The 16696-nt window shown below is 67.5% G+C and overlaps 3 protein-coding genes across 7 annotated transcripts in view; 1 reads left to right on the top strand and 2 right to left on the bottom strand.

Annotated features, from left to right (window-relative positions):
• ZC3H3 (zinc finger CCCH-type containing 3) overlaps positions 1–706 on the bottom strand; it is an 82913-nt gene extending 82207 nt beyond the window's left edge. Inside the window, exon 1 of one of the 3 annotated variants that reach the window (XM_045074118.1) lies at positions 589–706. In XM_045074118.1, coding sequence (XP_044930053.1) covers positions 589–676 — 88 coding nt within the window. In that variant the 5' untranslated portion in view covers positions 677–706. The remainder of the gene's footprint in view (positions 1–588) is intronic. The other 2 variants (XM_045074119.1, XM_045074120.1) reach the window with 2 other exon arrangements.
• Positions 707–6451: 5745 nt separating this feature from the next.
• Positions 6452–11015, top strand: LOC101672437 (gasdermin-D). Of its 3 annotated transcripts, none has more exons than XM_045074153.1 (11): positions 6452–6800; positions 7684–7905; positions 8062–8254; positions 8822–8990; positions 9130–9232; positions 9411–9473; positions 9743–9811; positions 9928–10103; positions 10185–10326; positions 10423–10496; positions 10600–11015. In XM_045074153.1, the coding sequence occupies exons 1-11, from the start codon at positions 6467–6469 to the stop codon at positions 10846–10848; spliced, it is 1794 nt and encodes a 597-aa protein (XP_044930088.1). In that variant the 5' UTR covers positions 6452–6466; the 3' UTR covers positions 10849–11015. The 3 variants fall into 3 exon arrangements, with proteins under 3 accessions (XP_044930088.1, XP_044930087.1, XP_044930089.1); XM_045074152.1 differs by having other exon boundaries at positions 10597–11015; XM_045074154.1 differs by having other exon boundaries at positions 6649–6760; positions 10597–11015.
• A 2382-nt stretch (positions 11016–13397) lies between these two features.
• On the bottom strand, positions 13398–16526 carry LOC123390325 (nicotinate phosphoribosyltransferase-like). Its single transcript, XM_045074065.1, has 10 exons — positions 16488–16526; positions 15503–15649; positions 15066–15262; positions 14847–14987; positions 14456–14540; positions 14278–14358; positions 14090–14192; positions 13836–13990; positions 13616–13723; positions 13398–13514 (listed from the first exon to the last, which is right to left on the bottom strand). The coding sequence occupies exons 1-10, from the start codon at positions 16524–16526 to the stop codon at positions 13452–13454; spliced, it is 1119 nt and encodes a 372-aa protein (XP_044930000.1). The 3' UTR covers positions 13398–13451.
• Positions 16527–16696: the final 170 nt, after the last annotated feature.

Here is a 16696-nt window from a genome sequence, read left to right as displayed (position 1 = left end):
TGCGGGACAGAAGCCCCGGAAGTCTCCGAGGGCCAGCGGCCGACCCTCCCCACGCACGCTCTCCCGCTCCTTACGTCTTCCCCGCAGGGGAGAACTTTGAACGGGAAATTGTTCAAGGACAGAACCGCACGTCGGGTCTAAAGACGGGAGAGCTGTGAACCTGAGGCCGAGGACTCGGGCCGCGACGTGTGCTGCGTGGAGGGAAGCAGCCGGACGAGACGTCCGGGGGTCCGCCCGCCGCCCCGAGGACGAGCCCCCCGCCCCACTGTGTGGCCCCGGGAGCGAGAGGGCGCCGGCCCGCGGAGGGGGTCGCCTCCGGTCGGTTACCAAGCGACGGCCCCGCCGCCACCCACCGCAGCGCCTGCAGGGCCCGCACTAGTCGTCGGGCGAAGCCCCCGCAAGGGGCTGACCCGGCCGGCCGGATGCCCCTCCAGACGCCCCGCCGCCCTTCCCACCCGACCCGGCCGGGCCGTCGAGACCGCAGGCGGAGGGCGACCCGCTTCGGGGAGGCCGGCAGGGGCCCGCCGTGAGGTGCCGGGAAAGAGAGGGACGCGCGACCCGGGCCCGGCCCGACCCGACCCGACCCACCCTGCAGGAGACGGATTTGTCGCCGCAGTTGCTCCTTTTCCTCCATCTCCCGAGTCCGCGACGCCCGGCCAGGCCCCCGCGACGTCATCGCGGCGCGACTGCTTTCCCCGCCCCCGCGGGCGGGGCGGGGCGGGGCGGAGCCCGCCGAAGCGCCGAGACTGCGCAGTGCAGCCAGGCCCGGGCGTTGGCGGGGCCGCGAGGGACGCGCCGTCGCCCTGGCAACGCCCGCGGAAAGGCGGGGCCCGGCGCGCGCCGAGCGAGAGGCGGGACGACGTCAGAAGGGAGCGCCGGCAAGGGGCGCCCGCGCACCGCGGGCGGGGCGACGGCCACACCGGGCTGGTCCCCGGGGAGGCGGTGGCTGTCTCTAGACTGCGAGCCGCGGAGGGTGGGGCTCTGGGGACGCTGCGAGGGCAGCCCGGGGGCGCTGCTAACGCCGCTCCGTGGGCCCGGGCGGGAGGAGAAGACGAGAACGAGGAGCCCCGGGGTCGGGACCTCGGCCAAACAGGGAGATTTCTGTTGTCGGTGGGAACTCGTGTGGAACAGACGTTCGCACGCTCGTCGGCCGCCGGCGCTTGAGACGGGGCGGCCGCGGCGGGGGCGGGGCGCGTGAGACGGGGCGGCCGCGGCGGGGGGCGGGGCGCGTGAGACGGGCGGCCGCGGGGGGGGGGGGCGGGGCGCGTGAGACGGGGCGGCCGCGGCGGGGAGCGGGGCGCGTGAGACGGGGCGGCCGCGGGGGGGGCGGGGCGCGTGAGACGGGGCGGCCGCGGAGGGGGCGGGGCGCGTGAGACGGGGAGGCCGCGGAGGGGGCGGGGCGCGTGAGACGGGGAGGCCGCGGAGGGGGCGGGGCGCGTGAGGCGGGGATGGACAGCGCGCACCCGCTGAGGGATCCTGTCCGGCCGAGACTCGGGGACGGAGGTGCTGATGGCTGCGGCGCCGGACGTTCGCGCTGACCCCGGATCGGCGCTTGCAGGGTCGTCGCGGGGCAGCTGAGACGTCGTGACTTTTGGCGCCACGGAGTGAAACACGCGTCTGCTGCAGACCCGCACGGCAGCCGGTGTCCCGGGAAAGTCCTCCGGCGGCGCGGACACGCGGGCATGAAGGCGGCAAGCAGTGGGGCACTTGCTAGGAAACCGTTACCGCAAAAGTCATCAAAACGGGAGGAGCAGTGGCGATCGCACCCGCGGCGCGCACCGCGGCGGACGTTAGCCCTGCGCCGGCGTGACACCCAGACCCGCGAAGGTCTCCGTGGAAACTCGTCGTTCCTGCCGCGTGTGCGAGTGCAACACGGCCAGCAGGGACAGCTGCAGGCCCGCCCAGCGGCCGCCTCCCGGGTCAGCGCCGGGCACCCTGCCGACCCCCATGTCTCTGCGGAGAGGCCAGATCTATCTGGAACCATCTTTGCTTCCTGTGTCCTTTGGGTCCCTACCACCCTCCGCCGTACCCTCCCCTCTGCTACTGCACTGTCCTGGCTGAACCCTAACTACAGGGTCCGTGTCTGCCCCCCCACCCCCCGCCACAAGCAGCCGGAGGCACCCTAGGGCGGAGGCGTGTGGACGGCTGGGAGTGACTTACCTACCAGGACTGGGGTAGGAGTCTTTGGCCTTGGCAGAACTCTGAGGGCAGGGGAGGGATTCTCAGATCTGAGACGGGATTTCCCACCTGGGATCTTGGAAAGCTCTCCTGTGGGCGGGCCCTGAGTTCCTTCTCTGGGGACTCAGCAGGCCACCGGCTTGTGAACGAGTCAGGGCGGGCAGCACGTGTCCAGTAACACCACTGAGCCCCCGACGGCCATCACCCAGCCAGCTCCAGGCCGTGAACCCCGGGCAGCACCCCCTGCGGCAGAGAGGACCCCTTTCAGCTGTCTCCAGCTCGGGTGGCATAATTAAGGACAGCCCACACATTCATGAGCAAGGAACAGATGTTTACACCGCTGAGCTTTGGGGTAGTCTTTTCCCCAGCACACACCGAGACCCGTGGTCTAGCCCTGAGCCTCTTCTGCGGCAGGACAGGCTGTCCAGACCTGGGGTGGCAGAGAGGATGTGCCCTTTGGAGATCAGGTGCAGCCGACTTACTCAAACCGGTCTTAGCAGGCAGAGCCACAGTGTCTCCCTGACGCCCCTCAGATGGGCAGACGCGGGAACAACCTGCCTTCAGTGTCAGCCCCGGGGAGGGTCGCAGAAACTCACACCACTTACTCCGGACATCGGCAGAGCCTTTTCTGAAGGGGAATTTGCAAAGTGTGCCGAGACCCTGAGTACTTTTTGGAGTAGTTTCATTTTTAGGAACTCCTCTCAAATGACCCTTTGCTTGAACACCAGGCAGAAACCTTTGGCCTGTTTATAGCCCTTCACTGTGAGCCCGGACCCGCCCCCGTGTGAAGACAAAGCACAATCGGTTCCCACAACAGCCGTCTTCCGGGTCACTTGCATCTTCCAGACCTCATCTCTGATCCTCCCCACTGGCACATCCGGAGCTTCCTGCTGGCTGGCCGTGTCCCCCACACTCCTTGGGTCTTGCTGGTTACCCACAGTCCGGGCAGCCTTCCTCCACCGGTCCTCAGCCCCCAACCCAAGGGGCTCCTTCCCAGGGGGCTGTGCAGGTGCCAGAATCCATTATGAAGGACTTCTCTGTCCTCGCAGGGCTGTTCTCCCCAACGCCTCGTGGCCCCCACCTTCTCCCACACACAGCTTCCCCTTTTCCTTTGGCGGGTTTCCTCCGCCCTGCAGCCCAGGCCGGCTGCTTCCTTCCTGAGCTCTGCCCACTGCAGCCACTTCTGCCTTGACTCCCAGCATGAAGCCAGCGAGCACCCCTCCTACCGTCCCCACACTGGGCCGCAGCACGTGTCTAAAGGCAATGACAGATCAAGCACACTTTAATCACAGAATCTGCACAAAATCTACAGTCCGTCCTGCCTTATCGGCCTCCTGCTCCCACCCACCCACCTGCACACACACCCCTTGGGGACGCCCCTGCGCACTTCTTCCCTCTAGATAAACAGGCCTTTGGGAGTCCTCAGGTGGGAACAGGTGGTCGGCGGGCCGGGACCACTCCACCACGGGTGCCCCCTCGCCTTTCCTCCCAGAGGGAAGGGAGCAGGAAGTTACTGCAGAAGAGAGCCACCCGCGGGGACCCCAGGGACCCTGCTTCACGCTGGCATCGCACCCCACCCCCAACCCTCACTAAAAGCATGACCCTCAGACTCTCTGAGCCAGATCCTTCTGGAGAGAAGTGTTGGGGTCTACGGTTCCCTCGATCGCGGCATTTCCCCAAGGCTCTTGGGGACCTGGATGGGTGGATCTCACGGAGACCTTCCTCAGGGCCCAGCACTGAGCAGACCTCTTCTAGGGTCCCGCCGGTGACTCCTCCCCTGCCGCCCCAGCAACGCCTGGACTCCATCCAGCAGCAGTGATCGCTTCTCCCAGCCTGGGCAGAGGGGGACCCAGAAAACCGGAAGCCAGAGCGAGGGGACCGCTTCCTGGAGCAGAGGCCCCGTTGGGGTGGGACCACCCCGTGGTGTGGATTTCTGTGGTCCGCACCACAGCAGGCGGAAAGCTCAGGAAACCCCAGACATCACAGCAGGTCCCGCAGTAGGGGGCTTTCAAAGGAAGCTGCCTTCCTGCCGCTCACACCCCTCCTGAGTCCAGGGGCGCCCCTGGACTGCCCCTGAACCACCAGGGCCCCCGCTCTGGTGCTGGCCCACTCCCCAGAGTTCCCCTACGTGGGCCGAGCAAGTGCTGGGGAGAGGCACCCCAGCGCCTGGGCTACCGACGGGGTGGCCACCGTGCTGAGCAGGAGGGATGCCCCGCGGGGGGCTCCGTCCCCACGAGATGGGACTTCGTCTGCGCTTGGCCCTGCAGCGGCATTGGGTCAGAGGTCTCGAATCCTGATAGCATCTGCTTTTTGGAGCAAGGGCTCCCGGGGGTCAGAGGGGGGAACAGAGATGTGGGCAGGACAGAAGGGGAGACTGGGGAGGGGGGGATGTCTGGGGGAGGGTAGGTAGGGGCAACCGATGGAGGAAGGGGAGCGCAGCACCCAGGGCGGCCTGTAGACAGCCAGGGCGACGACCTCCTGGCACCTGCACCTGCATGAAGCCGGGGGATGTCCATACAAGAGTCAGCACTGGGTGAAGCTGGCCCTAGGCTGCTCGCCCGTATGGGGGGGGGGGCGGGTTGGAGGCGATGGGCTGCACGGTTGCCTGTCGCGGACCCAGCAGAACCTGGGGCCCCTGGTGCTTGCCCCTGGTGCCCACCACCATGAGCCGGGACTGCAGCTGCCTCAGGCCACTGTGCCATCTCCTCTGTGATGGGGCGGCGCCCTCCAGAGCTCTCTGGGTTATCTTTGGGATCTTAATGGCCTGTGTGTTTGCTCAGGGCTGGACACCCGCACAGCAGCATCTGCACTGATTGCCACCACCCGCCCTGCGCCAGCCCCTGCAAGCCCCTGCCAGCCGGCGTTGGAGGCAGTGTCCCTGGGTGCAGCAAGTGTCCTCCACCTCAGGGCGCCCACACGGAAATACCGGGGCCCTCAGTCTGGGGTCATGGCTTGCCTTCAGGGACGTGTGTCTTCCCTGGCTGTGGACCCCCAGGGCAGCCCCACCAGCCTCAGAGTAACACAGGGTGGGCTTGAGGTGGACATGGTGTCGCCCCAGAGCTCCTGGCCCTCGCCCTCAGTCCTGGTGGACCCCTTTGCTCTTTGAAAGGGAACCACGGAGGGGACAGGGCGCAGGGCCAGCACCTCCCACTTTCTCTCCAGCTCCTCTCCCCGGCAGGCTCCCTCCTGTCCTGTCACGCTGAACTCTGTCCTCTGTCAAGAGTCAGGAGTCCCGGCGAGAGCCCCTGGGCTTGGCAAGTCCCTCTCACTCTGGCTATTGCTGGAAAACTGGAACCGGGCCAAGGAACTGCAGCAGACTCACCGCACCCAGCCCGAGGGGTCGCAGCCCCAGGAAACGGCCTCAAGGCAGGCGGGAACCGTGGGCCACCCTCCGTGGTCACCGTGGCCCACATGGCCTAGGTGCTGCCCCTCCTGCCCGCCGATGGCTCCTGCCTGGCGCCCCTGCCTCACGCCCGGTCCCCCAGAGGCAGCTGCGTGCAGGGACCAGGCAGGACAGCCTTCTGGTACCCGCAACCCCGGGTGCGGCACAGGCCTGCGGCCCCCCAACCCGAGATCGCGCACAACACATACAAGCGTGTACAGACCCAAACACGCGCATGAGCACACACGTGGGGCCCCTGGGGGGCTGTTGGCTGACCGACGGCCTGCCGCTCGGGTCGGGCCCCTGGAGTCGTGGGAGCGATTCCCGCGTCAGGCTCCCCGCTGGATCGGGCTCTGCTGCTCCCTCTGAACTTCCCCTCTCGTGCTCACTCGCTCCCATTCTCTCAATAAATAAAATCTTAAAATAAAAGAAAAAGAGAAAGAAACAAACCGTGTACACGTCAGCCGTCACTCCCCGACCCCCGCAACCCGGCGACCTCTCATCTACTCTGTCTCTAGGGCTTGGGCGGGCGTTTGAGGCTCATCCGGGTCCCGGGCCGTCAGTATGTCCTTCCCTCCCTCCTGGGTCTTCCCCTGGACGGAGGTCCCGAGCCCGTTCCTCGGCTGATGCACCTCTGAGTCGCTGCTACGCTTTGGTGTTTCAGGGGATGCTGCGTGAGCCTTCGCGGCAGGCGAGTGCGTGAACAGACGCTGCTGTTTCTGTTGAACCCACGTAGGAGAGGAGAGGGCGAGGCTGAGCGTGCCTGTCTGCGGCCCCGCAGGGTCCCTCTGCCCCCGCCCCCTGCTCCGTGGGGTCTGTGACATGGGCTGGCAGGCGTGGAGTGGCCTCAGGGCGAGGCCCGGCTGGCGGCTCCCAGCTGGGTGTGGATGTGCACATCTCCTCGGCATGCGGCGTCTGCGCCTTCAGAGCCACGTCTGTTGGGCTCCAGCAGTGAGAAGGAAGCCACGGGAAGTACCTCCCGCTGGAGGGGGAGGCGAGGGCGCTGGGGCCGCGGGTGGGGCCCCACGGGGTGCACTGGCGGGGGCGTTTCTGGGAGGGCCGGGTCACGTCACTAGACTCAAGTTTCACTTTTGGGTCTGGGCTCCCACAGCCCTGCACTTCCCCGCAGGCTTCCCAGCTCCGGTCTGCAGGGCGGACTTGCTTCCCGTCGAGGGCCCGGAACCAGGGGTGACCGTCGCGGTGAGCTGCAGCCCACGCCCAGTGCCGGCCCCACTGCCTGGTGAGGGGGAGCTCAGGCTGAGTGGGGGCGATGCCGCCCCTTTTGGGGGACCACGTGGTCCCAGCACACTCCCAGACCAGCTTAGGGAAGCCTGGGGCCTCTGGGCTCCCCGTCTGGGTTTGGGTTCGACCGCAGGGGGGGCCCTTCCAGGTACCCCGTGGCCCACTCTGAATCCAGATCAGGAGCGGGGCTCAAAGGTCACTGGCTGGCGGGAGTGGTCGGGAAAGGCTGGCTGCTCTGCTTGGGCGTCCTGGGTCAGGTCTGCTGTAGGCTCTGGTCCCTGAAGCCTCAGCCTCGAGCTGGGGGCTCATGCAACTCTGGGCACAGGAAGAGCCTTAGAGGGCATCCCTGGAAGCTGGGGACCCTGAGGCAGAGCCTTGTGTAGGCCCCTTGCCAAGTCCCCGGAAGCATGGTGGGCCCTGCTGCTTCGCCTGCCTTCTGAACGCCTCACTCAGGGAGACGGCTGCTGCTGCAGTAGCGAGAGTGTGGGGCTGGGGGCAGCCTGAAAGCCCTGCCCTCCCCTGCCCCCCTGCCCAGCAAGCACTAAGAGTCCCGGGCTCTCCGGGGCTTCCCGTGGGCACTCCGGCCACAGTACGGAAGGCGCGGGTGGCCTGAGTCCCACAGAGGCCTGCGAAACCCATCCCAGCCTAGAGGTGCGCAGAAGCCCCAGGCGCGGCTGCGAGGGGATGACGGGGCAGACACTGTTCCTGTGCTGAGTGGTCAGCAGCAGGAGTGGAGCTTTCTGCCCGTCAGAGCGTCCCAGGCCGGCCTGTGGAGGAAGAGAGCTCCCTGCCAGTGGAGGCATCCAAGCAGCGACTGGTGCCCCCATCCCCCACTGTTCTAGCCCTGAGGGCAACACGGCTGGCCCATCTGTCCCCCTCAGGAGCCATGGCATCTACCTTCGAGGGCGTGGTCAAGAGGGTGATCCGGGAGCTGGACCACGGCGGCAAGCTGATCCCCGTGGACAGCCTGCAGAGCTCTGCCGGCTTCCAGCCCTACTGCTTGTTGCGCAGGAAGCTCCCAATGTCGCGGTTCCAGAAAGTCCGCTACACGGGCATCAACCTGTCCATCAGGGACATTCTGGAGCCTGGCGCCCCAGAACCAGGTACCCCGTCCGCTGGGAGGGGACGGACGGGGGGCCTGCTGCCCGTTCCGCGCCTCTAGGCTTTCAGCCTTCCAACAACAGAGCCTTTCCAACCCTCTGCGCGGGCGGGCGGGTGGCCGACGGGGGGACGGGGCCTCAGCTCTGGTCTGGCTCTAGACGTGAAACAAAGCACGCCCATCCGCGTCTTCGACTGCACGGACGGGGAGGCGCTGGGCGGCGGGGAGCTGGAAGCCGCGGGACAGGGGAGGCTCGCGGGCAAGGCGTCGGTGTCCGAGTACCTCAGGATCTCGATGAAAGTGTGCACACGGAAGGTGGACCCCAACGTCTGGGACGCCATGAAGCGAGAGAGGTGAGCCCCCGGGCAGCCCCCAGGTCACCAGCCCGGGGCATCAGGAGTTACCAGGTGGCCGTTAAAGGCCAAGGGTCAGCACGGCGGCCGGGGTGGGGGGACTACAGGCCCCAGGGGCACGCCGAGCCCGGCAGAGGGGGAGGAGGCTGCCGAGGAGATGGGTGACGGCGTCCTGAGGGCCGGCGTGGCCGGGCAGAGCCGAGCCCACACGCAGCGGGGGTGACGAGGAACAGCAGTGCAGGGTCGAGTTTTGAAATTTCAATCCAGGGAGGGGCAGCGAATGGGGGAAGGAGCAGCTAGATGAGCAGCGGCCGAGGGGCGGGTCTCTCCAGGGTCTGCCGGTGTCCACGGAGCACTCCTGGGTCTTGTGCCTACCCCCACCATGGCCCACCCCCCAGGAACACTGTTGGGAGCCCCCAGGGAGGGAATGATGGGAATCCAGGGCCTAGCCCCCCCGGAGGTCCTGGGCTCCTGGGCCGCAGCAGCCCCTAGCAGCGTGGCCCGCAGCGGGGGAGGGCAGGACACCCCCGCACCCCCCACAGCCTCCAGGTCAACCACCTGCCACAGGCGCCTGCGGCAGCCCGAGCACAAGGTCCTGGGGCAGCTGCGCAACTGCAAGAGCGACGTGTTCGTGGTGACAGAGGTCCTGCAGACGCAGGAGGAGGTGACCGTCAGCCAGACCCAGAAGCACGAGGGCTCCGGCCAATTTGCGCTGCTTGGAGCCTTATCTTTCCAGGTGTGCGGCGAGAGCTGGGAACTGGGCAGGGGTCGGGGAGGCCAGCGGGGTGTCCCCAGGCAGAACCCCCCCCCACCAGCAACCAGCCTCCTCAGCCCATGACCTAGAGCCCAGGCCCGAGCCCCTCTCCGCCCCTCAGGGCCAAGGCCAGGGCCGCCGGAGCCGGAAGAAGAAGGTCAGCATCCCCGCGGACACCGTCCTGGCCTTCCAAGTGGCCCAGCTGCTCGTTGACCCTGACTGGGGTGAGCTGGGATTGGGGTGCCTCCTGCGGCCCTGGCAGAGAGGCGAGGAGGCCCAGCTTCCCGGGCGGCCTAGGAGCCAAGGTCGGGCCTGGGAGGGGGCAGGTTAGCCCCCGGGGGTGAGGCAGAGGCTGGGGTCACTGGGCGACCTGCCCCCATCTCTGCTCCCACCGGGCTACAGATGTCCTCCTCTACTGGGACGAGAGGGGCAAGAGGCCGAAGACCTTCAGGCCGCCCAACGAAGGTGAGGTGGGCGCCTCCCGACCAGCCCCGGGCCTTTTGCGCAGCCCAGCTCGGCCAGCAGGCCCCGGCCGGGGTCCCGGGCGCCACAGGAAACTCACTGGCACTGGGGGCAGGGGAGCTCTATGGACACACCCACACCAGCCCCGCCCGTCTTCACCCCTGCCTCCGTTCCGCCTTGCTCCTGCCCTGGGCTGCCAGTATTGGTTGGTGGTGATGCACTGTGAGGCCCAGGGCCCTGCTCCAGGCCCTGACTCATCCTGCCCAACCCAGACCGCCAGCCAGTTTTTGAAAGACCCACAAGCGACCGCCAGCTCTCTGGAGGCTTAGAGTTACAGTCAGGTCAGACAACAGCTCGACAACACTGGGAACGTGGGTGGGAGCCTCATTCTGCCCCCCGGGAGTCTGCCCTTCCCGACCAGGGTTCTCCAAGGTCAGTGTTAGTCCTCTTGCCACAGACGGGTTTACTGAGGTCGGTCCTGCGTTCACGGGAGACTTCCAGGACCTGCAGGCAGAGGTGGCGGCCCAGACCCAGGCCCTCCGGTGCTTGTCCCGGGAACTGTGCGGGCAGCTGCTGGCGGGCGTGGCACAGGTGCTGCGGGAAGAGCGGGGCCTGCAAACTCTGGGGGACGAGGTGAGCAGCCCCGGGACTGGAGGGCCTGCGGGAGGGGCCCGCGCCCATTGCCAGACTCACCGGCCGGCCTCGTGTCCCCAGCTGGAACAGGGCCTGAGCTGTGGGGTGGTGCCCACCCTGGAAGGTCCAGCGGGCGCCGTCCTGGAGTGCCTGGTGAACAGCTCCGGGGAGCTAGAAGGGCAGCTGGCGCGCCCTGTCCTCTACCTGGCGGAAGCACTGGCCGGTAAGAGGCTCCTGTGGTGGGGCCAGGCGGGGCAGGGGTAGGGGCTTGTCCGGCCAGGCCTTCTGGAACCCCTTCTGAGCGGAAGTGTCCCCCCAGTGCTGACTGAGACCCAGCATGCGGTGCTCGGGAAGATGCTGGAGACCGGAGAGCTATCTGGGCGGTTGGACCTGGTAAGACACATGCGGGTGGCTGGGCGCAGGGGCTCCTAGGAAGGAGCGATGGGGGGAGGCGGGCACGCGCAGCTCACAACAACCTCCCTCCCCATTCTAGCAGGTGGGGAGCATCTTGGAGCAGAGCAGCCCCTGGCAGCAGCGTAGGGACGTGTCCCTGCCGCCAGAGCTCCTGGGGAGCGGCTGGGGCCCGGAGACGCCTGCCTGGGTCCTGCTGGAGGAATGTGGGCTGGAGGTGCAGGCGGACGCCCCCCAGGTGCGCTGGGAGCCAGAGGCCCAGGACCTCACCTGCGCTCTCTTCGCCTGCCTGGTGCTGCTCCTGGGGCTGAGCCCGGACAGCTGCTGGGGCTGAGCTGCTCTCCAGCTCCCCTGGGCAGCTGCAGGGACACGGGGGTGGGACACAGCTGGAGCCCACCCCACCACCCCACCCCGCCAGGGGCCGAGAGCCCCAGCCAGCCCGTGGCCAGTTCGTCCCGGGGCCGTGCGTTGAGAGAGTCAATAAATGTGGTGTACGAGGGAGAGAGGCTCATGGAGTTGAAGCGGCCCCAGAACCGGGCAGGGAGCACGGCAGGGCGGGGGGCTCCTCCGCGGTCCTGCTGCTGTTCTGCCGAGAGGCTAAGGGGTCTGCCAGGTGTTGGGACCCGGTCCCGCCGGAGAGGACCGGCCACACAGCTGGGCCCCGGCCCTCCCCTGAAGGCTGGCCTCCCCGAGCGATGGCAGCAGAGCAGCTTGCCCGGGAAACTTGAGGACGCCCCGCTGTGGCCTCGAGGACGGAGCGGGGACCAGAGCACGGCTGTCTGACAGGAACACGGACTGGTCCTCCTGGGGCTGTGTCGACCTAACCCTAACCTTCTTCTGAACGGCTTGGTCAAGGTCCAGGCACATCTGCTCAAGGCTAAGAGTCTGTCCCTGTGTGTGGGTGGGGTGTCCTGGCCCCTGAGGTGCAGATCCCTGGCCACTCGCGGGCCTCAGCCACCCACGGCAGAGGGGGACCCGAGGGCAGGCACAGGCGGGACCGATGAGGCCTCTTCGCCAAGAGCGTGCACAGCCGGGAAAAATCTGCCTTTCCTTGGTGGGAACCGCAGTCGGCCTTCCCCTGTGCGCCGGCAGGTAGACAAGGGGGGGTTCCGCCGTGGCTGCCCCTGAGAGGGGGCCCCAGGACTCACCGAACAGGAGGGACTGTAGTCTCAGAGCTAGGACCTCGGCCCCAGAGAATCTCTCGTGCCCCAGCCCGAGAGCGGAATGAATGCCAGGACAAAGCAGCCTGCGCCCCACACGTCCTCCATCCTGCCAGCTGGCGGGCAGAGGGTCTTGGGGGGCACAGCAAGCTGGGGGTGGGCACAGGACCACAAGCCGGGGGACGCACTGTGCAGGACACAGCCTGCGCTCCGGGAGGGTGGTGGGCACGACGGACCTGGGGCGGAAGGGGCCGGGTGCCGCCTGCCCGAGCCCTCCGCGGGGCCCGGGGCCTCCTTCCCAGAGCGCATCTCTGGCCGGCCGTGCCCTGCTTGGTGACGGAAGCGCGGCCATCACTCAGCCCAGGTTTTGTCTCCTGGGCGGCGGCCCTGGGCGGCTGGGCCTGCTTCCGACCTCAGCGGCCGTTACTGAGGCGAGCGTGGGGCTCCTGCCCCAGCCTCGGGCCCAGATCAAACCAGGGGCTCGCAGGACGTCCCCGCACACACCCGCTGCCTCGAGGGACACCGAAGGCGGACACCCAGCCCTGCCCAGCGCCCCCACCCTGGGAGCTGCGGTGCTGCCGGACAGGTGACTGGCTCGAGCCCCCAGGCCCGCACGGCCTCCCGGGACACCCCCACACGGCCCTCTCCTTCCCTCTCGCAGCCTCCCTCGGGAGTCTGAGGGCCCCGGAGGTCGGGGACACGTTTCGTTAGTTCTAAACGGACACACCAGACCATACCCCCTGCTTCCACACCGACGCGTGCGCTCTGCCTGGCTCGCGTGGGCCTCCAGGACCTAACGACCTTCCTGCCTGAGCTCCGGAGCTTTCTGTCTGTCTCAGGTGAACCGTGCCTTCCCTGGCCGTAAACACGGACCCTGAACCGGCCTGACTCTAACCCCCGGCGGGCGGACCCTTACTCCTCGCTCGATACTCACTGCCTTATCTACCATCCCAGACTGAGCCAGACCACGGGCCAGGCCATGGTCATTGAAATGGCCCGTAGATTAAAGGACGAGACCGATACAAAGGGAACGTTAAGCAGGGCTTTATTTCGTGCCAAGCATCAATAATCAAACTGGAACCTGAGTCACCCTAGCCGGCGCACACCTGACTGGGTTCGTCCACACAGCAGCCGGACCAGCCCAGAGCTGCTCATCTCTTGACTGGCTCTAACACACCGCCCGAACCTTCATCTCCTCGGTAAGGCTGCGGTGTCAGGAGCTGGCTTACCCCAAGGCCGGCCTGGCCTACCCCATGGCAGATGGTGGCGCCCAAGAGCACAGGCTTCTCCTGGGCTTGGCAAGCATGCGGCGTCCCGCTGACCCCTGCACGGGGTGGCCTTAGCCTGCGTGGGAATCTGGGGCCACGCCTGGATCCCAGAAATCCCCAAGACCCTCTGGCTTCCTCATCCCCAACCCGTGGCTCTCCCTCCCCGGCCTCCTGCAGTAACCGCACCAGCTCCTAGGTGGGCACCATGAGCCGCCCTTTCCGTCCGGCCTCAGACCTGGCCCCACAGCCCAGCTGCACAAGCCTCCGACTGCCAGCCTCGGCCTAGCGCCCGGCCCCCCTCAGACCCCAGCCCCGGGCCGCCTCCCCACCCTGGCAGAGCCTGGGCCTCCCTGGGAGCTGGAACCCAGGCGCTGACCCCCGAGGGCAGCCTCCCTTGCAGAGCCTGGGGGTCCGGTGAGCGGCAACATGGGCAAAGAAAGACACATGACAAGGCGGGCAGGCCAGAGAGTGGCTCGTGTTGGTCTGTGGTGGCCCTGACCCCGTCGTGTTCATGAGGACCCTCTGGCCAGCAGGCTGGCCACCAGGGCCCGGAGCTTATCAGACAGCGCCACCTACAGGAAGGAGAGAGGATGATGGGTGGCCACGGGGAATAGAGGGGAGGCTGGGGGACAAGGGGGCTGGGTGGGGGCGCATGAGGGCGGGGAGCACCTACGGGGTAGGGGGCAGGCTGCTCCAGCCGCTTGTGCTCCGGGCTCAGATGGCTCAGGGACAGCTGGGCGAAGGCTCTCGATTCGGCCAGAGATGGGAAGGGCTCACACAGCTGGAGGGAAGAGGGAAGGCCAGGGCCGGGTCCGCGGTCAGGGTCAGGGTCAGGGGCCAGGGCTCCACCTGGGTTGGAGCAGCACACTAAGGGAGGAGGTGGAGGCGGCTACCTGTCCCCGCTGGACCCAGAGTCTCAGCAGGGGCTCCACACGGGCAGGCTTCACGGTCCAGGCTTCCTGGGCCCCTCGAGGCCAGACCCTGAGCTCTCGGCCAGCCTGGGGGGGTTGCTCCTCCGCCAACTGCAGCACGTCCAACAGCGGAGACCCTGAGCGTGTGCCGCGGGGACTTAGGGTTAGAATAACGCGGGGGGCCTGGGGACTTGAGGAGGACCACGGAGGCGTGGGAGGCGTGGGCCGGGTCTCACCATCGGCGCGCAGGAGCCGGAAAGCGGCCTTGCTCCCCGGGAGCGTCTGTTTCCCGGGGTCCTCGGTCAGCTTCATGCGCGGCTGGCCTCCCACGGACACCAGCTGCAGAAACGGGTTTGCCGGACTCTCCTTCCCCGGCCAGTGGTCCCTCAGGCCCACCCCACTGGGTCCCAGATCCCACCCCGACCTTATAGACGCAGCCCAGGGAAGGCTGGCGGGGACACGTGACCACGCTGGTGCCGATGCCAATGACGTTGACCTCACTGCCCTGGACCAGGAGAGAGGAGGTGGCACGGAAGCCTGTCAGCGTCTGCAGGCCCAGGGCCCCCTGAGCCCCCCTCCGGCCCGCCCTGGCCCTACCCCACCTCCTGGGCCAGCCGGGCCAGGTCCTCCTCGCCAATGTTGTTGCTGACGGCGATGGAGATGGATTCCAGCCAGGGCGTCTGGAACCTGTGATGGGGGCAGCCCCTCACATGGTCCCTGGTGCACCGATCCGCTCTCCCTCCCCGGTTACGCACCCTCCCTCACACCTGACCGTCTGCCTCCGGCCACAAGGCCCCGGACTTTTGCTTATGAGCCCCCGGGCGAACCCATCCCTGATTTCCCTGCCAAGGTCCCGATGTCTCTACTCTGGCAGCAAAGGGGTCAGACCTCCTCCCTTGGGGAGAGACACACTGCTCCCTCCTCGGCCCCGGCCCAACGCCCCCGCCCCCAAGAGGATCTCTCCGTGGGCATAAGCCGCCCCAGGGGACTCACTGGGCAGAAACGGTCCTAAAGACCCTGCGGATCTCCTGGGCCTGCTGGAGCAAGTCACCGCTGTCCAGTCTCACACCCACCGCTCGGTAGCCCAGCTCCCCCAGCGCCAGGGCCACTGCCAGAAAGTTAGGGACACCGCTCCTGCCAGAGGAACGACCAGGTTCCAGGAGGGCCGCGGCTGCTCTGCAGGGCCCACCCAGGGGAGAACCTGGGCCTCACCTCTGCACACTGTACGTGTCCAGCAGGCCCTGAAAGGCCCGGGGGAAAGCCAGGGCATAGGCCACAAAGGCCGCCCGCTCCCCCCGGTGGGGCTCCCGCACCCCCAGTCCCAGATGGGCACACACGCGATCCAGCCACGCCTCCGCACGAGCAGCCAGATCCACTCTGGGGCCCTGGCCGGCAGCCGGGGCCAACGTCTACGGAAAGGGCTCAGTGAAGGCCGTGCAGCCCATGGGGCAGGGTGAGGACTGCCTAACCCCTGGCTGAGGGCTGCCCGCTCCCCACGCAGGACTGGGGCTACCTGCCCGGGGGGGCTCAGCTGAGCCGGGCCGACCACCTGCCTGTGCAAAGCTGTGGCCAGACCGTCCCTCCCCGGGCAAGGACTGGCTTTGGGGTCTCCTTTCTGGGGCGCAGCAGCGGGAGAGAGAGGTACTGACTGGGTCGGGGGGCACCTCGGTGCCCAAAAAGGACGTGATGAAAGAGTGAGCCAGGGTTCCCGCCACGGGCACGCCCCGCAGCTGTCCTGCCAGCACATTGCTGCTGCCCACGCACCCCTTGGGGACGCCCCTGCGCACTTCCTCCCTCTAGATAAACAGGCCGTTGGGAGTCCTCAGGTGGGAACAGGTGGTCGGCGGGCCGGGACCACTCCACCACGGGTGCCCCCTCGCCTTTCCTCCCAGAGGGAAGGGAGCAGGAAGTTACTGCAGAAGAGAGCCACCCGCGGGGACCCCAGGGACCCTGCTTCACGCTGGCATCGCACCCCACCCCCAACCCTCACTAAAAGCATGACCCTCAGACTCTCTGAGCCAGATCCTTCTGGAGAGAAGTGTTGGGGTCTACGGTTCCCTCGATCGCGGCATTTCCCCAAGGCTCTTGGGGACCTGGATGGGTGGATCTCACGGAGACCTTCCTCAGGGCCCAGCACTGAGCAGACCTCTTCTAGGGTCCCGCCGGTGACTCCTCCCCTGCCGCCCCAGCAACGCCTGGACTCCATCCAGCAGCAGTGATCGCTTCTCCCAGCCTGGGCAGAGGGGGACCCAGAAAACCGGAAGCCAGAGCGAGGGGACCGCTTCCTGGAGCAGAGGCCCCGTTGGGGTGGGACCACCCCGTGGTGTGGATTTCTGTGGTCCGCACCACAGCAGGCGGAAAGCTCAGGAAACCCCAGACATCACAGCAGGTCCCGCAGTAGGGGGCTTTCAAAGGAAGCTGCCTTCCTGCCGCTCACACCCCTCCTGAGTCCAGGGGCGCCCCTGGACTGCCCCTGAACCACCAGGGCCCCCGCTCTGGTGCTGGCCCACTCCCCAGAGTTCCCCTACGTGGGCCAAGCAAGTGCTGGGGAGAGGCACCCCAGCGCCTGGGCTACCGACGGGGTGGCCACCGTGCTGAGCAGGAGGGATGCCCCGCGGGGGGCTCCGTCCCCACGAGATGGGACTTCGTCTGCGCTTGGCCCTGCAGCGGCATTGGGTCAGAGGTCTCGAATCCTGATAGCATCTGCTTTTTGGAGCAAGGGCTCCCGGGGGTCAGAGGGTGGAACAGAGATGTGGGCAGGTCGGAAGGTGATTTGGTCAGGGGTGGGGGTGGGGGCGGGAGAGGTAGGGAGGGGGAGGAGCAGCCCCTGGAGGAAGGGGAGC

This window comes from Mustela putorius, unplaced genomic scaffold, assembly GCF_011764305.1.
Source record: "Mustela putorius furo isolate JIRA1106 unplaced genomic scaffold, ASM1176430v1.1 tig00537303_pilon_pilon_pilon, whole genome shotgun sequence".
Lineage (NCBI taxonomy): Eukaryota > Metazoa > Chordata > Mammalia > Carnivora > Mustelidae > Mustela > Mustela putorius.
This window is presented reverse-complemented; position numbering and strand designations above follow the sequence as displayed.